We start from the raw sequence: 26,389 nt of genomic DNA on the forward strand, positions 1-26,389 counted from the left end.
CACCAAATCATTTTTGAATTCTTTTATTACATTGTTAGGTAAGTCATCAGGTACAGACGAATATTTTTTATTTTTGAGTTTAGAGAATATATTTAGCATTTCTTCCTCGGTGAAAGGAAGTACGACCATTGAAGTAATATTTCTATTGAGGCTATGATCAAAGTTGTTACTATTAACCTGTGATATATCGTCTATAACCTGTTTGGGAGCACCTATGAAAAAATTATTGAACAGATTTGCAATGTCGTCAGGACAGGAGATTTCTTTATTTTCATGGAAGATTTTTATATTGGATCATTTGGGTTTCTTATTATTTTTCAATTTATTGATAACTGTCCAGGAGGTTTCATTTTTATTTTCAGATAATTGAATTATTTGGTTATAATAATTTCTTTTACAAGTTTCCACAAGATTATGGTGTTTTCGCTTTTGTATTTGATATTGACCTTTCAAAATAGAGTAATTCTTCCGAAGAATATACAGATCTATCAACTGTACACTCGACCTTTTGATTTCATCGGTGATCCACGATTTTGGGGTATTGTCAATTTTTGTACTAGAACTTGATGATATTCTTGTATTCTGATAAACAATACTATGAAGGCCGTTTTGTGCAAATATATCAAGTATTTCCTCTCGTTCATGTGATAAGATGTTGAAGTCTATATTAAATTCACCTAAGATCCATAAAAGTGAGTTTATGCTAAATATTTGGTCTAACATTCCCTGAAGTTTCTGGCAGAATAAATGGAAGTTCCCTGTTGGTGATCTATACATTGTAATTATTTTATGAGTTTCAAATACACATCCACAATATTCAAAAACTTTTTCAATACTCAGGTTGTTAATATTTAAAGGAGTTGTCACAAGTTCTTGTTATTGTTCTTGTTACACCTGCCTACTCCCTATTCTGGTCCTCTACTTTGCAATGAGAGCGAAGTAATAAATTTTGAAACTTTTTAAACAAGTTACTATCATTAAAAACCAGTGTTACTCAAATCTCTCCCACCATTTAGCCTACCGCTTGAAAGACAGAAATCACAAACGCTTCTCCATACCCAAAACTGCATCATCCTTTTAGCCAGTATTTCAATAAATAGATCGGTGTCATCAGGAGAATACTGTTATAGGGCTCACACTTTCAATTTGGTAATCATTGTAGAAGTACCTAGTAGAGAGGTCTGGATCCTCCGGTAGAAGGAAATATTAAGAGCGGATAGTTTTTGGTTCAGAGATGAATCAAAATCACATTCAGGCTCTGGTGCAGGTGTTTTCAGTTGCAGACCCAGGACAGAGATATCAACTTGCCTAGGGACCTATGCGACTGTATTTCAAGCAATCAAGCGGCGTTGAAAGCTCTTGGCTCCTACCGAGCAACATCTAAATTGGTAGCAAATTGCAAAAAATAACCCTCATCAGTAGGAAGACTTAACAAATTGTGTCTAGTCTGGATTCCTAGCCACAATGGCTTGGAAGGCAATGAGGCTGCTGACTCCCTTGCAAAGGAGGGTGCTGGAAGTAGCTTCATCGGATCGGAACCTGTCATTGTCATCGCTTTAGGTTTTGCCAAACAAACACTTAACACCTGGATGGCAAATGGACTTCTGGCAGAATCTTCCAGGATTGGCTCACTCCAAGGCGTTCATTTATCCTTCGAAGCTTGAAACCAAACAGTTGTAGGGATGAACTACTAACATGCCTTCTCACAGGTCAGTGTCGTCTGAAGACTCGGACTGTTGGAAGACGTCGGAGATATTACTATTTTTGCTCAATTACTCAATTTTCATCAATTTGGCCCAATGCAATTTGGATGTCTTTAAGAATACTGAGCCGCTCATTTTGTAGAGGTCTCTTTAAATTGGTATTCCTTCCGTACTGCTTGCATATACCTCCACTTGAAATAGGGGTATATATTGAGCGAGGCTATAGTTGTGATGTGAGCTTCTCCCAGAACAGTATACTCCTGCTCCCGTCTTATGTTCGATTTTTGACCCGACTGTATACCTACTTTCCAGGACGAAACTTCTCTGAAATTTGAGACAATCTTGGAGCTGGCGTATATTAGGTGACCTTTTTCCTCTCCATGACAAACCGTACCGAAACTAGGTCAGTCGTAGGTTTCTGAAGTCGCCAAATCCGTATCTGGGCTCAGTTCAACTCCATCATGTCAAGGCTAGGACATTTGAAGGTCAAAGAGGTCAAATCAAGGCCCAGAAGCAGAGGAGAATATACTTCATTCTTTGAATGTTCACCTCTGGTAGAAGTCCATTATATTTCAAAGCGGAGTGCAGTAGATTTGCGAAGAGACGACTTTGAGTTTTTATTCTTCGTAAACTTAAATGTTCACATTGTGAAACCAAGGTAAAGGAAAACATTCAAAACGATCTCCATCACAAACGGTGAGTGGGAATAATAACTGGGCTGCCAGCAGCTAATCTGATCTCCAGCCTTTTCCCATTGTATTGAATTCTTTTTAATTTCATTTAAGTTTATTATGGTGGAAAATGAAGATCTTTATTATTATCATGAACTGGACGTCAGCTCTCATGCGAGTTTTGTTGATTTAAAACGTATTGGAAAGGTCCAAAAGCTCGAAAAGTGGGTGCTCTACGATTTGAACGGTTGACAGAAATTGTCACATTTCGAGGTCTGTTCCTCTTTGCTTTTGCGCAACCAAAACGAACCTTTTTTGGATCTGATCATCACGTGTGATGGAAAGTGGATCATCTACGGCAAAAGGAGACGTTTCGGACATTGGTTGGACACCGATCTATACACTTTCCAAAAGCGAATACCAACCAAAAGAAGAGCACGGTTTGTGTATGGTGGTCAGCGACTGGTATGATTCACTATAACTTTCTGGAACCAGACCAAACTATCACAGCAGGGTCCTATTGTGAGGTAAACGACAAAATGAACCAGAAATTGAATAGATATTTACTGAGATATCACAGTTTAAAGTAAACTCACAAAAACGGCAAAAACTTTCGAAACAAACTAATAAAATATAGAACACATTCCATGATCATAACTATTCTGTTGGGATAACAAAGGTAGACCAATGATCTTGGTGGTTAACGTCGTCCGGGTAATGGCCATATTGAAAAAATTAAAATGATAAAACCAGCATTTTATCAAATCAGGTTTAATTTTTGAGCTTGGACTATTCCTTAGTGATGGCCGGACTATCGAAGATCGAGATATTGTTACGTTTTTCCCCGTGGGTTTAAAAATAGTTGACTACACTGAACCATAATCAAACTTAACTTTATTCCACTTTACATACAACAAACACTTCAACTATTATTCGAATATTTATCGCCTTACTAGATCGCTTCGCGTACCGCACTGTAACTTCCACTTAACTGTCCCAATGGGCGAATGGATGGCGCTTATATGTACGAATGTACGATGTTCGGCAGCGAACATCGTACATTCGCGCGCTCTTAGCTACATCACAATTGGTTTATGGTTACCAGACGGCTCAAAAACCAAACAAGGCTCAGGATGTGGAGTGTACTCCAGATCACTAAGCCTAAGGATTAAGTGGGGCCTATTAGCCTTGAACCGACAACGTGTTACCAAGATTTAGCCAAAGCCTCGGTAGATAATAACATAATCCTGAGGTGGTTTAAAGGGCACGACAGGAGTAAAGGTAATCGCATTGCCGACTCTTTAGCCAAGGAAGCGGCTGGACTAAGAATTTTAGGACCCAGTGACATGGCCTGATGACTTCGACAATTGCGGAACTAGCCAAATGTCACACCCATGCTCAATTCCTAAAGAGATGAGATGGAATCAAAGGATGTAATCTTGCCAGGATCACCCTGGGCGACCCTGGGAAGCTGGCGCCAAAAAAATATCTGGCGATAACCGGAAAAAAATATATGCTTAACAGTAGGATTTCTGACTGGCCACTGTCAACTAAGGAAACACCTCTATAATATGGGGCTAGAGGTCACACCTCTATGCAGGATGTGTGAACAGGAAGATGAAACTGTCAGGCATGTCTTATGCGAGTGTCCGGAGTTATCGTCAATAAGAGAGTGTGTGTACGACGAATCTTGGCCTACACCTGCCGATATAATGGAGATGTCTCCCAGAGACCTCTCCACTTTCCTGGAAAGGACAGGATGGATGATGACCTAGGATAACAACTCTTTGGGAGGGTATACAATGGGTCACATGTGGCCTAAGTGCTGTGGGCCTACCCTCATCCTCCCTGCTCTCCAGATCCAGATCCAGATGGCTACCAGTGGCGGCCAGCGTTATTTTCTTTGGGGCATGATTTACAACAATATTATGTTATCTACATTCTTACCAAAATGTGTACTATCCATTGTTAACAATATTTTGTTTTTCGTAGGAACTCTTACAGTAGAAGAGGTATATCGCGATCGAGATCAATTTGCTGCTCTTGTGCGAGAGGTGGCTGCGCCGGATGTCGGCCGCATGGGCATCGAAATCCTTTCTTTCACTATCAAGGACGTCTACGATGATGTCCAGTATCTGACGTCTCTCGGCAAGGCACAAACGGCCATGGTCAAGAGGGACGCCGACGCAGGGGTCGCTGAAGCCAATAGGGACGCCGGAATCAGGGTAAGGTTTTGAATGACTTGATTTTCATCGAAAGTATATTAGTTAATACTCACTCATTTGTTTATATTCGATGAGGAAATATAATATTGAAATGTATGAAGTGAAAAAAATTCTTTGTTGATAAATTGAATATGGAAATGAACACATAACTTAACCTTCACTAGTTTGAAATATTCAGGATTTGTTATGAATTGGGTAGTTTTACATTCACAATATTTCTTCTAAAGTGAATACTACAATCCCGAGTATACACCTGGTTTTATTCTCCTGTATGTAAATTTAGAGAAAAGGGAACCCCCATTGAATGAAAAAAAAATGTACTAAGGAGAAATATATGTGTGTAATATATGTTTGTGAAATGTAACAAAACGAAGATAAAGAATCAGGGGAGCTACCTTAATGTAATAACATTTTTGATTATTTTTATTGAACGTAAAACGTAGATCACGAAAATGCAATTGACATTGAACAAACTATTCACAATTTCAACAACTATAACTAAACTCCTTCTCATGAAAGTGGAGATTTGCTATTTGCTGACGATTTAAAATGTTTTAAAATAAGTGAAACATTGATACTACAAAACGATATAAATTGCCTATCTAATAGGTGTACGTAGGGTCATCGCCATGGAGGGATGAGGGGAGCCTCCTCCCCTGCTTTTTCGACTTAAAAAAAAGTTGGGAAATTTTGGGCCGTGAAGAAAAAAATAATAGTAAAAAAATGAACAGAAATTCAAAAAATAAAAATGAGAGAAAAGAAAGGGAGAGGTAATAAGAAAAGGGAAAAAACCAGGACAATGTTGGGATTTCCCAACATGCATAACTTGGAGATCCCATACTTTGAAATTCTGAGTTGTTTGAAAACTTCAAAAAAGTTTAATTTCTCCCAAGTAAGAGAACAATTCTGAACAGTTCACAAATTTTGAAGTGACAATTTAACGAAATTCCCAACTTTTAGCTGTTCATTCGACTTGGAGAAGTTGGGAAATTTCGGGCCGTGAAAATAGAAAAAATAATAGTAGAAAACAATACGCACAATATTATTTAAGTGTTGTTTCCTTTCATTTGTATTGAATATTCCTATACATGATCGATATGGTGGTAGACCAAGGACCTTGGTCCAAAGTGGAGTAACCCTCATTATTATTTTTATAATTACCAAAATCTATTTTTGTTTGTACATACCCTAACGGGTATAAGCCTTCAGCCAATATTTGGGTAGCTAAGTAAGAAAATTAATATAGTATAGTAGTAGTAGTAACTAATCCCTCGGCTTTCAGTTTTTCGAAAGTTGGGAAATTTTGCTGGTGGGGTTGGGAAAATTTGGATTCCCTCCCCCTCCTGGTTTTTCTTTTCGCTGCGGCCCTGGGTGTACGCAAAATGATATGTGTTTGAACGCATCCAAATGCCATACTCTTCGTTTTCATCGAACACATCACACAATCACTTCTGATTATAATACAGATAATCTGACCTCACATTCTGCTTTTAAAACTCAAGACCTAGGTGTTATCCTAGACTCCTCACTTAAGCTATGAATCACACATTTCCGCTGTAATTCAGAAATACATGACGATATTTGGCTTCATAATGAGAACCACCTGCAATTTCACCAACATCACTATTACTCGTAAGTCTATTTTTTCCTAGTTAGATCTCATCTCGATTGTTGTTCCACAGTTGGGTCCCCCCATAACGTTACACATGAAGTGAAACTTGAGGATGTACAGAACAATTTTTTGAGGTATGTTGCCTTCAAGATGCGTGTGTACTATGAGTATGTTGCATTAGAACGCATAGTGAACATACCTTCTCTCTAGGCACGCAGAAAATATAGAGATTTGATACTTATTTTTAAAATAAAATAAGTAAAAAATATGTTAAACGTCTCTATTGAAAAAAAGATAATGAAGATAATGTTCTAAAGGCTAAAAAATAATTCGGAAGGTCCTAGGTAGCAGTCATCATACCACTCTCCTCAGTAATCTACAGTATTGATTTTCCAAATTTGCAAGAACGTGCCAATTTTTTCAGCTCCACCACATATTCAGAAACAGAGTAAATCAGTTGCTGAATTGTTGAAATTGAATGTTTCTGCGATTTCCAACTTGGCTGGGTGGAAATGGTTTTTCGACAGTTTCACAACTTCCGGAGGAAGCCGAAGTGGCTTCCTCCGGGTTTTTTGGTGCTACCAGACTCTTCATTATATTGTATAGCTCAGGGCCACCCATTGTACCTAATCAACATTAACAACTTGATATCCTCCTCGGTTTTATTTACTTTGAACAGATGCTCCAATCTCTCTATATAGGATGTGAAATCATATTTGAGATTAGACGGTTCAATGATTCCTATGAATGCCATGACTTTTTTCAATACCAACACACTACAAAAAAAAACTTCGACAACTTTGATTTCAGACAAGGTCAATGAACTCTCGACGCTGACCTGGTTCTTGTTTTTTTATTACTTGGTTCGTTCATAGACAAACGACATTCGAACACAAACCACCAACTCATCGCCAATACTATGTATCGGGTTTAGAAATAACGATACGATTTTTAGGTTCGTAGTTTGTATTTGATTAATAAAATTTATACGAACGATAAATAAGTAGCCAAATGTTTTGTGACAATGAACCTTTTTTTCCTGAGAATAGTACAGCGAACGTGTCACGAGAGGCAGCACTAGTAGTAGGGACAAACATAAACTATTCACATGTACCTAAAACAGTATTATAATAACGTCATATTAATTCATTATTTAAAAATATAAATCTGATATGAAAAATTATTTTGTGCTGGTATAATGCCAACAAAGCAATGCTGTTTTGAGAATTGTACAACGGATAATCGATATCCGGAAGAAAACGTTGTTTTTTATACCACTTATAATACCTCATATTATTGAGGTTAGATAAGAAATGGATACATTTTTCGAGGAGAGTGGATTTAACAGTGCAAAAAAATTAATAAATATTCATATGTATGCTCTAAACATGAAATGAATAGTAAATTTTTCATAGTTAATTACCATTGATAAGAATGAGATATAACCTCAATCGCTCATTAAATTGTATTCATTTATTATATTTAATTAAATTTATGTCAGTACCATCTATATTTGATTCATATTTCACTCGTAAATAAATCAAAAATTCATAATTATTTTAAATTTCTTTTATTACAGTTTAAATCTACCGCTACTCTTACTAGAGTCTGTATACTAACCTGTATACTATTCACTTTTACGGCATGCAAGCCAACGTTTTAATGTTACAACATTGTTATCCTTCACAGTTGCAAATTTTAGTTTTGCTCCAGGAACATCTGTTGAAAACATTCTTTTTTAATTGTACTTTACCATATGTTCATATGAGGATTAGGCAGTGTTTGTCCCTACCGAACTACTAGCGCTGCCTCGGAGTGATTTTTCGTACTTCGGGAAAAAGGTTCATTCATTGTGAAAATTAAAACAACGGAAGAGTGAACAGAACGGTTTTGTGGTCACTTTGGCCTTGAACCATCTCAGCGGAATCCCCCTACCGTTTCCGATGCTCCGCTACCTCAGACATCGTTCTGTGAAAAGATCATTGATCATTTTTATTTTAATGTTCCCCGTATGTAAAGGTTTTTTCGTGTTCTGTCCTCACATTCGTATGTATAGAAGGTTGTTGAACTTTCAATAATAATTTCTTAGAACTTTCCGGTTGTTTTCAATGTGATTCACCTTCAGATTCAGATGATTGTACAAACATCACATTCAATTTTATTACGCATAAGGAATGTCGCGTTGTTAAAGATCAAATTTCTATATATTATATATAAATATATACAGTGCATTCCATTTAAAACGAGCCACCCTGAATAATTATTGGTACAATGATTTTTCAGGAAAAATAAAAAAACACGTGTACAATAGTATACAGGGGGGCACATTTTGACATATTCACATTTGATGTTACTTCCCCTATCGCACACCCAGAACATGTCACCATTTTTTTTAAATGGATCACCCTATATTGTTTTGCATTATCAGATGCTCCATGATGACCAGATTTCAACAAAGTATGAAATATATGGTCTAAAGCTCATGGTTCGGGAGCTACAAATAATTTGAGTTGAAAACGAGCCACCCTGAATAACTTTTGAAACAATTATTTGCAGGAAAAATAAAAAAACAGGTCATCAAACAGGAGGCCAAATTTTGACATATCGACAAAAAAAATTCTATAGTAATTGTTCAAAAACGTTTCCACTAACTTAAATACAATGGTACAAACGTGCTTAGATTGCCGCTCTCTCATGGTTGAGAATCTCGGGAGTGATGTCTTTGCAATGCCTCATGTCTATTCTCTTTCAAATCTTCTAATGTTGTTGATTCTATCTCATACACTTTGGACTTCAAATGACTCCATAGCAAGAAATCTATGGTGGCCATTCTGTAGGACGTCTTCTGCCAATCCAGCGACCAGGAAAATGATCATCCAAAAATTTTCGCACTGGTGCTGCATAATGAGGAGGTGCACCATCCTGCTGAAAAACTAATATCCTCCTCAATTGTCCTGTTGATACACAGTATTATTCGATTCTTCAACATATCCAAATATTTATCACTTGTCAAATTATGATCGATAAAAAAAGGTCCTATGATATGGTCACCTAAAACTCCTTCCCAAACATTCAGTTTTTGAGGTCGTTGGGTTTGAACTTGACGGTATAAATGAGGATTCGTATCACTCCAATATCGACAATGTTGCCGATTCACCTCTTCAATCAAACTAAACGTACATTCATCCAAACAATTAATTTTATACAAGGAATTCTAATGCAATTTTATCCGTTCAGTGAGACTTTCACAAAACTCGATGCGTCTATTGAAATCAACTTCGTTCAATTCATGAACTATTCTTATCTTATATGGATGAAATTTATACTGATGAAGGATCCTGCAAACATTGGTACGACTGATTACTGATTCTTGAGATAACTTAGTAAGAGATTGCGAATTTTCTATTAGACCAACGTGCCCTAAAACTGCAGTGCAAATAGCTTCATCGTTGACAACTCCTGAATGCAGGGCCGTAGCGAAAAGAAAAGCCAGAGGGTTAGGGAATTCAAATTTTCCCAACTCCACCAGCAAAATTTCCCAACTTTCGAAGAAATGAAAGCCGAGGGATCAGTTACTACTATAATATATTAATTTTCTTACTTAGCTATCCAAAAATTGGCTGAATGCTTATGCCCGTTGGGGTATGCACAAACAAAAATAAATTTTGGTAATTATAAAAATAATAATGGGAATTATTCCACTTTGGACCAAGGTCCTTGGTCTTCCACCATATCCAGCATGTATAGGAATATTCAATACAAATGAAAGGAAACAACACTTAAATAATATTGTGCTTATTGTTTTCTACTATTATTTTTTCTATCTTCACGGCCCGAAATTTCCCAACTTTTCCAAGTCGGAAAAACAGCGAAAAGTTGAGAATTTTGTAAAATTGTCACTTCAAAATTTGTGGACTATTCAGAACTGTTTTCTTACCTGGGAGAAATTAAACTTTTTTGAAGATTTCAAACAACTCAGAATTCTCTTCAAGTTATGCATGTTGGGAAATCCCAACTTTCTCCTGCTTCTTTCCCTTTTCTTATCACCTCTCCTTTTCTTTTCTCTCATTTTTATTTTTTATTTTTATTATTTTTTTTACTATTATTTTTTTCTATCTTCATGGCCCAAAATTTACCAACGTTTCCCAACTTTTTCCCAAGTTGAAAAAGCAGGGGGGGACGCTCCCCCCATCCCCCCTTATGACAACGGCCCTGCCTGACGGTTATGCTTTTTTTGTCAAGAGATCCGGTTTCCATAAATTTGTTCAATAATTCCGAAACGTATTTGTATCGTATATTTCTTCCTGAATGATTATCATTGAACAAACGACCAGCAGCTCTAGCACTATTTCCTTTCTGGTATTACAAACTTAATCCGTTTTCGAAGCGTATAAACCATTGCTTCTCAAGAATTCACAAAAACAGAAACACAAATTGTAACTTCAACTGGTGGTTAATCGTTATTGTAAAATGAGACAAATACAAAATCAGTTACTTCGACTATAACAGATTGTAGTCGAAGTAACCGATATAGTAATCTTAAAGGTGTCGGCGAAGTCAAAGGCAAAAAAAAACAATACAAAGGAATTATGCCGCAACGAATTAGTCCACGTAGACTGAAATATTGGCGGTTGGTATTGGATAATTTTTACTAACCGAGTTTTATGATTGGCTGAAGAGTCATAATATTAAATTTGAAGTCATGTTACAGTGACCAACAGAATGTAGCGATGAGTACCGCGTTGTGTGTGTTATTAAAGGGGAACTGCTGGAAGGTAGGGGGCACTATATCTTTTACTTGAACTATACACAATATAGGGTGATCCATTTAAAAAAAAAGTTGGTGACATGCTCTGGGGGTGCGATAGGGGAAGTAACATCAAATGAGAATATGTCAAAATATGTCCCCCCGAATACTATGGTTGACGTGTTTTTTATTTTTCCTGCAAATCATTGTACCAAAAGTTATTCAGGGTGGCTCGTTTTCAATGGAATGCACTGTATGTCGCTTCTATTATTTGTTCATATTGTTTGTGAAACTTATTTGTCAAACGATGAATCCATTCATCGTATTCATCCGAGCTTCTACCTATTACTGAAGGCAAAACAACTGGTGAATGTAATATTCAATTTTAATTTTTAATATCTCCTAAACAGAACACAAAAATCCCCGTTCGTCAATGATAACAAAAGTCCTGAACGGTTTTTTACATAGTTAAGATTCAACGTGGACTTCCTACTGAGAAATATCCCAATAACCCAACAAATAACTAACAAGAAGTAGCTTTCTCGAAATAAAAGTGCATGAACAAAATAATTGTGATAATCCAGCTAGCAACTAGCCATTAATAGAAATAATAGATAAGTATTTAGAAAAACATACATATTAGCCCTTTTTTCGACTATATATGACAAGTGAAAATTCACCAAAGCATATTGGTATCAAGTGTTTCAATAAAATAAGAGATTTGATAGATGTGAATCTGAATGACATTCTATTCAAAAATAAATTGAAAAACTTTCTTCTTGAAAAAGTATTTTATAATGTTGAAGACTTTTTATAATTCGTGATATCTCATAATTGTAAGACTGACTATTGTATGTACAATTTATCTGGTTTGTTTCCGATTAACAACTTATTTGTAGATTACCTTCTTTTCTTTCTTGACTAGTCTGATAAGTGTTATGTATGTGTATGTATAATGCCTTGTATAACCTTTGATTGATGAATAAATTCTATTATTATTATTATTATTATTAGTCAGTTGCCTGATTTTCTTCGTGACGGCAACAGGTATGGTACCAGCAGGATATGGTACCATATCATAGTACGATGAAAGTAAGGCAATATCTTGAAAATATTTTTGATGGAAGGTCAATTCCTAGATATTCCGATATTTTTTGGCCAGATTTAACCCCATTGGAGGTTTTTCTGGGGTTACTTAAAAGAAAAGGTATATGAACCCAGGCCATTCACAAACGTAAAACATTTGGAAACAATTATTGCGGAAACAATTCAGAGAATAACTCTGAATATGATTAGATATGTATTGAAGGAATTTTCTTCTAGAACGGAAACCTGTATTGTGAGAGAAGGCGGATACGTTGAAGCAACACTGAATTTATGATAAATTATTACACGCTTGTTACGCAATTATCATTATTTGCACTGTATTCATGTAGTTGATAATTATTGTGAAATGAGTTATTTGTTATTTATTATTTATTTTGATGCATCATCAAAATATGAGACAGAGGTTAAGAAACGTAAAGGTTATTGAATTTTTAACGAATCAAGAGATAACGGATAAAAGTTTCTGATATTTTTAAAAATATATTTACTCAACTGTTGGACAAAATTAATATTTTCTGACAAACCTCGTACACGACTGATAAAATTTGATATCTGATCGTTGCATTTCAGGTTTGAGACCGTTCATAAATTTTTATGAATAATAACCTATTTTCGAAAATTCATAATATTAAAGTTTTCCATATGGTGCGAACTTAAGCAGATCCACTGTATAAGAAAATGTATGGGGAATTTCACATGAGAATGAAATTATCAAAGAAATTATTATAGCGGGGAAAAGATGTCATACGTATATTTTCTAAGTTTATTCCAGAATAAATATGAAAAGTTAGTCAAAAAATCAAATGAAGATCAAGCTTCATCTATTTCAATAGAAAAAAATAATATCTCGACCGACAGTGTTGAGTTCGAATCCACCTTTGGTCAGATATGATAGCTTTAAATTAAGTAGAAAGCCAAAAACTTTCCCAAAAGTTAACCTCTCCTAAAAATATAACCCTCTCAGTTTAAATAAGCTCTTCAAGTTATTTGACAAGCTGTAATTTGACATATTTCATATTCATCCAGTTTTTCCTTTTATTATCAATTACTTCATGACATCAAATGATATCGTTTCTAATTTGTGTTTCATTTTTTTCTAGGAAGCCGAATGTCAGAAATCAGCTATGGACATAAAATATTCCACAGACACAAAAATTGAAGATAATTCCAGGATGTTCAAATTGCAAAAAGCAAACTTTGATCAGGAAATCAACACTGCCGTAAGTACCTGTTTTAACAAATACCAAAACGAAAAATAAATTAAAGAAATCTATTTTGGCTTTTCACTTCGCCTCTTCAATATAGGGAGCAAAAAAGTTTGGTACAACTGTCATTGAAAGTGACATTTTTAATGGTTGCCATGTTGCCAAGAGTATTAAAAGATGATGTTTACAAAGTAGCGTGTGGAAAATATTTTTAACACTAGTGTTAAAAGTATTTTTGTAACAATTTTTTTCGACCAAATAGCAATAAATATTACTGGAGTTTTTTTTTCTCCCAACACCAAAAAACTCTAGTATTATTCATTACTACACCAAAGGTTCCAAACAGTGCATCACAAAAAACTTTCTTTACCAAAAATTAATTACTCCTAAAAATATAACCCCTTTCAATATTAAAAAGCAGGCGGAAGGAAACAATAAAAACACTCCGACTTGTTCAACTATCAGCAAGAAACTGCTTTATTAGAAAAGGAACGGGAATACAAAGTAACTGCTACATATGCTACTAGAGGGCGCGACAACTAACATCTTTTATTTTTAAGCTAATATCAACACCCCCACTAGGTTAAACAATAAAAATCATTCTATTCCAAGAGTCTTCAGAAACTTATAATGCTTAACAGAAGGTAAAGCCTTAGTCAAGATGTCAGCCACCATTTCATTTGTTTGAATGTACACAACATTTATAAATTTGTTAGTAACAACATCTCTGATGTAATGGTGTCGTACATCTATATGCTTTGTTCTTTTGTGATATACAGGATTATTACATAATTTAATTGCGCTTTGATTGTCACAGTATAGCTGAACACAATTAAATGAGCCTTTAATTTCACCTAACAAGTTCCTCAGATAAACGGCTTCTTTCGATGCCTCAGACAAGGCCATATATTCGGCTTCCGTCGTTGAGAGTGCTACAGTTTTTTGTTTGGTGCTTTCCCAGGAAATAACACACTCGGAATATTTAAAACAGAAACCAGTATAAGACCTCCTGTCAACTGTGCTGCTACCCCAGTCAGAGTCTACAAAACCCAGTAATTGACCAGAACCCTTTTTATACTTAAGACAAAAATTTCTGGTTTTCTGCAAATATTTTAAAACTCTTTTTGCGGATTTCCAATGACTAACATCAAAGCAACTATTGTACTGACTAAGATAGCTGACTGAGTAAGAAATATCAGGTCTCGTCATTACGGCGAGATACATTAATCCACCAATGAGCTGCCTATATGGTAACAATGAATTACAGTTTTTGTCACCCTTATTTAAGCTTAAACCATTTTCCATAGGAGTATCAATAGGTTTACAGTCAATCATGTTGAATCGAGTCAATAGTGAATCAATGTATTTACTTTGATCTAGGGTTATAACTTCGTTTTTCTTATCAATGCACACACTTACTCCCAAAATATGTTTGGCCTGACCTAAGTCTTTTAGTTTAAAATGGTCTGCCAATTTCTCTTTCAAATCTGTACTTTCGGCTATGTTGTTTGAGAAAATTAAAAAATCGTCAACATATAGTGCAATCACAGTAAGAAAACTATTGACATGCTTTATAAAAACGCAAGGTTCAAGAGCTGATTCACTATAGCCTAGACACAACAATATATCCTCGACTTTTTTATACCAGACACGTGACGCTTGTTTTAAGCCATAAAGGGCACGTTTTAACCTTAAAACTTTGCCTTCATATCCTGATTTGATAAAACCCTCAGGTTGTCTCATATATACAACTTCGTCTAAGTGTCCGTGTAAAAAGGCCGTAGTTACATCTAAGTGACTTACGTCTAGACCTAAATCTACAGACAATGCCATTAGTAACCTAAGTGTAGAATACCTAACTACCGGTGAGAAGGTTTCACCATAGTCCACTCCTTCTCTTTGAGTAAAACCTTTCGCCACTAATCTAGCACGATAGCTTTTATTATTTTCAGTATCACATTTTATTTTATATACCCACTTGCACTCAACCAATGTACCGTTCGATGGTAGGTCGACAACTTCCCACGATTCATTTTCCACCAGGTTGTTCATCTCTTCCTGCATGGCCTTTTGCCACTCGTCTTTGTCGTTTCTACCCATAGCCTGTGAGTATGTGGTTGGGAACTCCTCAAAATAGATGTTGCTATCTGCAGCGCTCAGATAAGTAACATAATCCTCAAATTTCTTTTCTTTTCTTTCTCTTCCAGATCTTCTTACTTCTGTTCGAGTTTCAACATCATCAGCATTGTTTGGAATATAGTCTGGATCTAAATCGTCCAAGTCAGTGAACGAACTGCCTTCACTAATATTCTCAACAGCTGGATTGGAATCTAAATCCCCCACTGCTTCTGACATTCCAACAACTTCTTCATAGTTTACTACTTCTGATGTATTTTCAAATCTTTTACTTGTATAGTCTTCATAAACTATGACATCTCTACTGGTTGTTATGTCATCAATGTCTGGGTTATAGACTCTATAACCTTTGATATTCTCTGAATAGCCAACAAGTATGTGTCTTTTTGCCTTTTTTTCAAATTTTGTACGCTTGTCCTTAGGTATATGCACCATACAGGAACTTCCAAAAATTTTGAGCTTTGACAGGTCCGGTTTTTGTCCTACCCAAATTTCATATGGTGTTTTTCCATCAATACCACTTGCTACACAACGATTTCTTAGATAACTAGCAGTGTTGACTGCTTCTGCCCAGAAACGTTTTTCTAAGCCAGCATCAAACAGTAGGCATCTTGCTTTTTCTATAAGGGTTCGATTATGGCGCTCAGCAACCCCATTTTGTTCTGGCGTGTAGGCATTGGTCATTTGGTGTATTATTCCTTCGGTTTTTAAAAATGTCTTAAACTCATTTGAACAAAATTCACCACCTTGATCTGTGCGGAATACTTTTATTTTTTTGCTTTTCTGTTTTTCTGCCATAGCTTTAAATTCTTTAAACTTAGAAAAAGCTTGACTTTTAGACTTTAAGAAATACACAAATGACATGCGACTACAGTCATCGACTAAAAGTAGAAAATACCTAGAGCCGCCAATGGACACATTTTCCATGGGACCACAGATGTCACCATGTATTATGTCTAATAAGTTCAGACTAAGCTTACTTGTATTTGAAAAAGGTAATCTTGTTTGTTTGCCCTCACAGCAAACTATGCAGTTAGATTTATCTATGTTTACCTTCTCTTTTAGTGATAATCCATTCACACAATCCTTCATTTTGTACATATCTTGGCTGTTGATGTGAGCTAATCGTCTGTGCCACGTTTCAGGGGATATGGCCAATAAGCATTGTTCTATCTTCAAGTTTAGTTTATAAACGCCGTCTACTAAGCTTGCTGTAGCTATCTGTACACCAGAGCTATTAACAATCGAACATCCTTCGTGGGTGAATATAACTCTGTTACCTTTAGCAATAATCTCACTTACTGATATGAGGTTTGTGGTTAGTTTTGGTATGCACAAAACTTCTTCAACTTCTATTTCATGAGATTTTCCATTACAATCTGTGACAATATTCAAACTCCCAGAGAATTTTACTGGTAAAATTTCTTCGTTTGCCACTAAAATTTCTTTTACAGTTGCTTCTGAACAGTCATGCAGCCAACTTTCATTAGGAGTCATATGTTTACTGGCTCCGGAGTCTAGGTAAAAATCGTATTTATTATATTTGCCACTAAGAAATACTGCACTAAAGGCATTTCTTTGTGATGAATTTGATTTTTCCGGACAATGAGACATGTAATGCCCAGTTTTCTTGCACTTAAAACAAATAATTTCGGTTAAATCCTTTTGTTTTTGTTTTTGATATTTGTCGTTTTGACTTTGACAACTGTCTGACGATTTTCTGTTAAATGTCTTTGCCTTGCCATCTCTTGGTTGTGTCGTAAAGTTTCGCTTAGCTACGAAAGCGTTTCCACTTTTGCCTCTGGTGGTGCCATCTGTGCACATGTCTAATAACTTTGTTTTAATTGAATCGGTAGTAATCTTCATACCTGAATGCTCCACTGCCATGATCATGGGTGCAAACCTTTCTGGGAGACCGGCCAAAAGCAGAGAACCGATCCATTCCTCGTCGATGTTAAAACCTGTCCTTTTCAATTTCTGAGACGTTTCAACGACTTGGTTGACGTAGCTTTCCATGTTTTCACAGCTTTCCAAACGAAGGGATATTAACGTACGCAGGAGCCCGATTTTTCTGACAAAACCAGTGTCTTCATAGAGGTTTTTAATTTTTAACCAGACGTCCTTTGCGGTAGCGGCATCTTTAACGTGCATATATAAAGAGGGATCAATGGTAAGGATGAGTTTTGCCTTCGCTTTCGCGATTAAAACTGTGTCCGTCTCGGTCCCATCAATACATTTGGTCAAGCCCTCCAAGACAAAGATGTTTTCCAGTGCAAAACTCCACTCGTCGAAGTTCTCGCGACCGAGTAGTTTTGGACAACTGTTTAAATAGTTGATCGACATTTCACTTTACTGAATGAACAAACTGCGGTAACACTTGTTTCAATGTTTTTATTTACACGTGGTGTTCTGGGCCCATAACCTATTAAAAAGCAGGCGGAAGGAAACAATAAAAACACTCCGACTTGTTCAACTATCAGCAAGAAACTGCTTTATTAGAAAAGGAACGGGAATACAAAGTAACTGCTACATATGCTACTAGAGGGCGCGACAACTAACATCTTTTATTTTTAAGCTAATATCAACATTCAATTCAAGTAAATAGCAATAAAAAAACATAATTATTCAATTTTCAAGGGAGTTTTATTATGAACAATAGATATAGATACAATTAAATTCTGTTACAAATGTAGGTATTATATACATTAATTTCATTATTATTATTATTTATGAACATTAATATGATAAGTACAATTAGAACAACTGCTGATATCAATACCTTGCGATGTTGAAGAGCCTTGTAATCTGAACTATCTGAGTTGACAATTTCATGGGCATTAACATTCAATTCTTGAAGTGAAGAGGACGATGATGTAACGCTGAAGCTAGCTGTTGGGATTATTCCTTTAGCAATAGCCTTTTTATAAAAAATAGATTGATCGATGTAACCCACAGCTACTGTTGTAGACTTCCATCCTCCGTGCTTCTTAATATCCATTATATTTGCTCCTGATTCTGCTAGCAAAGAAGCAGAAGACCTTCTGAAACAGTGACTTGTATATTCCTTTGGTTCTAGGAGGTTGAGAAACTCAGCAATGGTAGAGGGAATTTTCCCAAACGTGTTTATACCAACTGGGTTGGCACTGCATTTATAATTTGAATATTTCAGAAAAAAAAACGTTGATGATTGATAACAGAAGGGTGTAAGGCAATGTATTTATTAAAATAGTCAATGTTTTTTCCAACAATGCAAAAAGAACGACTTATTTTCGTTTTTGTATTTGAAATTTGAACAATCAATGATTTATCCATTATTTTAATGTCTTCTATCAATAAATGACAAAGCTCTTCACGCTGGTAAGCTCAATATATTATGAAAATAGTATCAACTTTCATCATCAAATATTTTTCATCTGGCGCCTCATTTATAAACCTCTGGACTTGTTCAACGTAAGAGTTTTTGATTTTTTGGACCTATAACTTTCATTTTTTCGCTTTAAGAATGCTATTACCTTGAAATATTTACTTGTATTGGTATGTATTTACTTGTATTGTATGATCGATAGGTAGCCAAACGGTTCGGCGTGTGTGCTTTGTTCACTCACTCGAATTGACTGCTGTGTTGGTCGGTGGTTCAAGCCCTAGTCTGAACGATCGATCTTCACTTGCTACCGTCCAACCCGTGTTAGGAATCACACGTTAAAAGGTAAGACCCCGTTAATCCTTAACTCGCACAAGTTTCGACTTCTGAGGGTTGTCGTTCTTAGGGGTGCGACAGCTGGTTAACGGAAAAACAGATTTTAAACAGATTTATACCATTTTTAACGGGCGCACTAGACTCCACAAAGATGACGAGTTCCATATTTTTTATTTCTCTTCTTGATAGGCTAAGAAGATGGTTTCGCTGAAATTTCCTTCGACGTTTTCAAGTCTACACCAGCTAAGAAAATTAGAATATGCGATGTCGTACTTTTGAGCCGATTTTTTTGGTAACAATTCAATTGAAGTTCTTTTTGCAGCCTCTTCAATATCGTCAGGAACACACAATTCCTCACTATTGTTCTTCATTATGCAAGACATAGCAAGAACTTCAAATGTGACTTTAAATAAAACGTTTGAGCTGTAAACAATCCTGTTCTTTGGTGATTCAGCGTCACCTGACACGGCCACTTCACAGCAAATGCGATAACATGAAAATAGTTAACTGTGTGTTTTATAGAAACAGGACAGTTGTACAAAAAACTTTGTATGATATTTGTGTTGAAAGTAAGTTTTATTTTGTTCGTGAAATTGTTCAACTCGCTACGCTCGTTTTCACTCACAAAATAAAACCTTACTTTTAACGCTCATATCATAAATAGCTATTATTGTATCTAGTTTTTTCCATTCTGCTGAAATACCCTACCCTGAAAACTATAAAAATTCTTCAGAACAATTATATAAAAGAAAAAATTAAACTTTCATATTCTTTTCAATACATTTTTCTATCTCATGTTAACAGAAAGCTCAGGCCCAACTGGCCTACGAACTACAAGCTGCGAAGATCCGACAAAAAATCCGAAACGAGGAAATTCAAATCGAAGTTGTGGAAAGAAAGAAGCAGATCGAGATAGAGTCCCAAGAAGTTATGAGAAAAGAAAGCGAACTGAACGCCACAGTGCGGTTGCCAGCGGAAGCTGAAAGTTACAGGGTTGAAGTTATTGCCGAAGGAAAGAGGTAATGCCTATTTGTCAGTGGGGATGAAACTTGCAACCGGGATATCTTTTGATTATGTGTTGTTTTAATGTAGGATTGTTAGGATTGTTAAAATACTACTCTCTACCAACTAAACTGATATCGGAAAATTATCAAAACGGTTTTTTGAATCTAATTCAATGTCTATTTACGACTTTATGTAGGAGAGTGAGCTGTCACTCTTTCTTAATGGATTTTTTCATTGTGTTGAAGATTTCCTGATTGGTTCCCAGTCAACTTTATGTCCAAAGAATATTTTACGAACTTGTGATATCCCTAAAATATTTGTCGATATCCCTATATCCCACTTTTCAATATAGGTAAAATGTCAATATATGTATAACGTGATATCCACAAATACTGAAATGAAACACTGTGAAGTTATTTGTCTGTCCCGAACATCTCATCTCGAGAATTAAAACTATGTTGAACTTCTGATGAAATCACGATAAAGTGAAATGAAAAATAGAAAAAGTTTTGTCCGTTTCAATGTCATGTGTTTCTGTAGCTACATATCTCAATGCTTCAAAACGTATTGGAAAGGTCAAAAAGCTCAAAAAGTGTGTGGGATTTGAATCATCGACAAAAATCTTCACGTTTCGAGATCTGTTCGTCACGTGTGATGAAAAATGGATCCTCTACGACAACAGGAGACGTTCAGAACAGTAATTGGACATTGATAAACCACCCAGGCACTTCCCAAAGGCAAAAAATACGTTAGCAGCATCCGACACTGGTCAGCAGAAGAGGTCCGATACTGCTCCACGACAACGTTTCACAAATTACCGTCCGAAAATTAAAAGAATTGAGCTTCGAAGTTCTTCCTCACCCAACATACTCCCCAGACCTCTTGCCAACCGACTACCATCACCAGTACAATCCTCGCCAATCAGGACCAGGCAAAAACGGCCTTCGTCGACTTCATCGAATCCTAATGCAGACGGAATTAATCGACTTGTGCATCAATTGAAATGATGCTTGTTTCGATTGAATTGAATAAGTATTCTGTGAGAAATGACAGTGTGAAAGTAGACTCAGAACAACGAACAAAACTTTTGAAACAACCAATATAGCCATTCCATTTCGAGACAAATAATGGGCCAACATCGGGTCTCGAACATTTTTGAACTGGTTTTTCATATTATTTATTGCCCTTAATACACTTATTTGCTGCATTGTTGCACAATCATTCAAAATCCTCAATTTTGAGTCTTCCAGATTTTCTATCTCTCTGCCAGCGTAAATCCTATTTTTCAATGTCCCCCATAGAAAAAAAGTCCATAATATCTGGTGATCTGGCAGTCCCTCTTATTGGCCCATTATTTGTCTCAAAATGGAAGGACTCCAATTCGAACATTTATTATGCCATTAATTTTTTGTGTAAATAAATTTCTTCATTTCATCTTTTATTACAATTATAGTGTTTGTTATGGATGTTATTAATGCTATCATTTATTTTTGTGCTCATAAAAACACATATAATATATTTTTGTTGGAGATATGTTTCAGATAATCATAAAAGATTTTCCAATCCGAAGTTCATTGTAGAAAACGCTCAGAGCAATGGAAATATGAAAAAATATGAATAGGTACCTAAAAATAAAAAACAAAACTCTCTAAAAACTCTACGGTACATAAGGAGACGTAAAAGTTGCTATTGTCTTTTTATTTAACTCAGTTAACCAATTTCCAGGGCCGTAATTCAAAAGGGAATAATTCACCCAATTATAATCAAATATTACCGAAACATCCAGGAATATAAAATAGAATTTAATTTCTCAGTATAAAGTGAACGGCTACGATCCAAAAACTACAACAAAAAATACAGGTCCGTATTTAAAAATTCAAAGATGAGGGTGGCCCAAGTCAGATGACACCCTATGTAAAAGATTCATGAACATATTCAGATAGCTCACATCAAGTGCCAATAGCAAAATGTGGACAGATTTTCAACATGTCTGCGAATAAAGAAGATATAGGCAAAAAAATTATTTGGGATTTTTTGGTTTTTCCTGTATATCTCCAGAACCAAAAGAGCTATATTCGATTTTTTCACATAATTGAATAGGTCTCTAAAATACGCAACTCTGCCACAATTTAACCGACAGTCCATCTCTTACCGTTTACGAGATCCCCATGTACAGAAACGAATTTGAATAGCCCTGTATATATTTTTGATCTTCGAGAGGTATCTTCCGAAAGATACTTATTTCCAAGTTGAATTGGGCATAATATATGTAGGTTATTCGGGGTCTGACCTAATCAAATCGATCTAAAGAAACTGAAATGTTGATTGAAATCAATAAATATGGGTACATGTAGAAATTAATAAATAGGCATACTTAGCGTTTAGTGATTTTTCCATTATAATGATTTATTGACCAATTAAGTACTGTTTTCTTTTGTATTGTTGCTAATGAGAAATATTTTTGAGTTAATTTTTATATAACAACTTTTACAATAATTTTGTCAATAATTCTGTTTGACGGTGGGCTATAATGACCCTAGTAGTCAATACCCCTAATACCAAAAAAAAATTGTCAACTATAGTGAATGTTTTCTATTACTTTTGTAATGTTTCATGCGTTTCAACCTCGAAGTGCTTCGTAGGGAGTCTGATATTTTTAATAATCAATTTATTACACTTTGCAGGACTCAAACGGTGAAGAATGCTCAGGCGGAGAGCGAGAAAATAAAGTTGCTAGGTTCAGCAGAAGCTTCTGCCATTTCAAGCGTTGGTAAAGCAGATGCTGAAAGGATGAGACAGAAAGCTGCCGTTTATAAGCAATATGGAGATGCTGCCATTATGTCTATTGTTCTCGAAGCCCTACCAAAAGTAAGAACATACCGCTGACTGAAATAAACACTTGAGGATCAACCTCCGGTTATTCTATTTTATGATACTAATAATAATAATAATAAAACGTCGTTAGTTACTTTATATAACAACATAAAAAACAGTATACAAAAAAATATTGAGGTGAATGAGCGGAGTGTTAGCAAATCTGTATTCAAACTCAAATCCCGGAATGGAAAAAAATAAAATAATAAATACAATACATACAGTTTCAAAAAATTATTATTATTTGGTCAACAAATCGTTTTGCGTAAACAAATGAGCCACGGTTAGCACGAGAAAAATGAACTAGGTATTGAAAAAAATGCAGTTTGAGTCTTTTTTTCAAGTTTTTTATTGTGTAGGATTTGAATTCACCAAGCACGAGATTGTAGAATTTAGCTGCATTGTAGGTTTAAAAAGCTGTGAGTAATTATGTATTTTATCATTATACATCTATGAATGAAAGAATTCCTTCAATTTATGACCAAATACAACACTCACGATTGTGGAACTCATATCCAATACAACTTCAAATATCAAAGACTGCATAAAAAATCATCTTCTCCTACAATAGATTTTATGATTAGAATGGTAGTATAGATCACCCAAGCTTAATCAGTAGTTGCCCTTATTATTTATTTAACTTGAAATTTATGTATATACTTTTTGTTTACACTATTACTCTAAAAATAGATATTCAAAGTGGTATTTCGAGGTTAGGTTAGGCCCTTAAATGAAAATAAACTGAAATTTGCCTTTCATTTCCCTGTAATAAAAATGTTATTGTATAAAGCTGTTATTACTTAATATTGGAGATAATAAAGACGAATTATTATCATGATTATTATATAGACTAAAAATATTTACTGTATTGGTTTTTCAATTCAGTTATAATTTATATCTGACCAAATCTTAAAAAGTACCAGAAAGAGAGAATATATACTTGCAATTAAAAATCATCTCTTGAACTTTTCTCTGTTGCCTTCTGTACAACCGCTCTTCTACATATTGCGGATGACGTAATAGAAGCAATTGATGAAAACAAATGTATGGTGCCAGTCCTACTAGATTTCATCCGGGCGTTTGATACTATCACTCATAATCTTTTGTTAGGTATTTTGGATTATATTGGTTTTCCAGCCAACGCTTTATCAGCAGATAGCTTATATCTCAAATCAGGGGTACCTCAAGGATCCATTCTCGGCCCTTTACTGTTTTCTATATATACTTCACACTTTTCATACGCTGATGATACTCAAATACATCACAGCTTTTGATGCTTGTCAATATAAAGAGATTTGTTGAACTAGCAACGGACCACTGTTCATTTATAAGTCTCAGTAAATCGAATGCAATCATCTTTGGTCCAAAATTTTACCGTTTCCTAGTGATTAAATCGGCGAATATCTGCATTCAAAATGACCTCTAGATATTGTTAATGAAGCAAAAAAACTTGGTGTTTTCATGGAGATAGATCGAATATTTGAAAAATTCATGAAAAAACTCTTATAACTTGCCTACTCTGCACTAAAAATCATTTATGGTAATCGACATATTTTGCTTTATGTGAAAAAGTCCTTATGTGAATCATTGGTGTTTTCAGTTTTCAACTACGCGGATGTTCTTCATGGTCCATTTGCAACCACTCAATACAAAAATGAGATTCAAAAAGTTCAACACTTGTGCCTTACAATAATTTTTGGTATTGATCCTCGACAAAGGATCTCATGTAAGCTTCAAGGAATTGGGTGGTTGATTGAACATGGAGAAAAGAAGGTTATTTCACGCTGTCTGTTTTCCCCAACTTCAATATTCGATAAAAAATATGATTGCAATGCTAAAATTCAGAACAAAAGTATCCATTTGGTCTTTCATTTAACAAATTCAAGTATATATAATTCTGTCCCCAACTCAATCAAACTAATAAATTTCACAAATTTTAAAACTAGATATAAAGATATAAAATGAAAGTAAATGATTGATATCTTGTAGGAAATAGATAAACTAAACTCTTTATAATATTAATATATACAACAATAACAGTTTTACGTTTGTTCGAAAGTTGTTGAAAATGTTTCATGATGAATTTCCATTGTCTAATAATATATAAAATGATTTGAAATCCCTAAAAGAAACAATACAAAACAAAAATTAAAAAGAATAGCTTGAAGTAATAATTATATTGAGCAAAAAAATCCTAAAATAAAATTACAGTGAAATAAAATACAAGTAAACAAATAGAACAATTACATAAAAAATACAAAATTAAAAAATCCCAAAACATGTTACTTCACGACGTTTCGATTGTTAGTATCCACAATCGTCTTCGGGTGATGAATGGACTAATTCCTCCTAGAGATGATAATTTATGGGTCATTCGAGTACTTTCACTTATCCCCGCTTTCCGCTTCACCGGGAGATGGCAGTTTGGCGGGAGTTGGTTATTTATCACTTGATCATGGGGATATGTTGCGTATCTCAACGCTAGCTTGGCTGAATACGTTGTTGGACAACATGTATGTGGCTTTTTTGAATTTCCTCCTAAGCCAGTGTTCCTCCTTGTGTGGCCATTGATCGTTCGCATTGCCGAGCACAAGAAACACACACAGCGAGGAAAAACCAGCAAATCAGGAATAGCAGAGCATGTTTGGACACCTCAACATAACTTCGAGTAGTCCCAAGCTGAGATCATACATAAGGAGGAACACTGGTTTAGGAGGAAATTCAAAGAAGCCGCATACATGTCCAATAATGTATTCAGCCAAGCTAACGTAGAGATACGCAACGTATGGAAACCCATAATCAAGCGAAAAATGGCCACTTCCTTCAAACGGTCATCTCCCACTAAACCGGTGAAGCGGAAAGAGGAGATGAGTGAAAGTACTGAATGATCCATAAATAGTCATCTCTCTGAGGAATTAGTCCAGTCATCACCCGAAGACTATTGTAGATACCAACAATAAAAACGTCGTCAAGTAACTTGGTTTGGAATCTTTTAACTTTTAATTTTTTGTTCAGTCGTTCAATTTTTTTTACTTGTATTTTATTTCACTGCTATTTTATTTTAAGGTTTTTTTGTTATTATAATTGTTACTTTCAGCTATTCTTTTTAATTTTTAATTTGTATCTTTTAGGGATTTCAAATTATTTTATATATTATTAGACAATGGAAGTCCGAACTAATGAAATTTAATCAGTTTTATTTTTTTTATTTTTTTTTTTTCTCCAGGGTTAAGTGGAAAAACATTCTCTGTGATGCATTGCAATACGGACGTTGAACTTTGCCCTTTAATTCACTTGATAGTTTTTGCTTTGTATTTAGGGTTAGTCTATATACAAAGGTTTTTGTATATAACTTATGTTTTGTTTTTTTTTTTTAATTTCATGATATAATAAAGACGACATTATTA

General features: G+C 35.1%; 1 protein-coding gene across 2 annotated transcripts in view; it reads left to right on the forward strand.

The window, feature by feature from the left end:
• The window catches only part of Flo2 (flotillin-2), a 152,008-nt gene that overhangs the window by 121,671 nt on the left and 3,948 nt on the right, over nucleotides 1-26,389 (forward strand). For both annotated transcript variants that reach the window (XM_074174198.1, XM_074174199.1), the window contains 4 exons: nucleotides 4,367-4,599; nucleotides 13,166-13,285; nucleotides 19,908-20,122; nucleotides 22,793-22,976. In XM_074174198.1, coding sequence (XP_074030299.1) covers nucleotides 4,367-4,599; nucleotides 13,166-13,285; nucleotides 19,908-20,122; nucleotides 22,793-22,976 — 752 coding nt within the window. The remainder of the gene's footprint in view (nucleotides 1-4,366; nucleotides 4,600-13,165; nucleotides 13,286-19,907; nucleotides 20,123-22,792; nucleotides 22,977-26,389) is intronic.

The sequence above is a fragment of the Leptinotarsa decemlineata genome, unplaced genomic scaffold (genome assembly GCF_025532065.1).
Source record: "Leptinotarsa decemlineata unplaced genomic scaffold, Ldec_3_MD MMD2_tig00000505_RagTag_RagTag, whole genome shotgun sequence".
Lineage (NCBI taxonomy): Eukaryota > Metazoa > Arthropoda > Insecta > Coleoptera > Chrysomelidae > Leptinotarsa > Leptinotarsa decemlineata.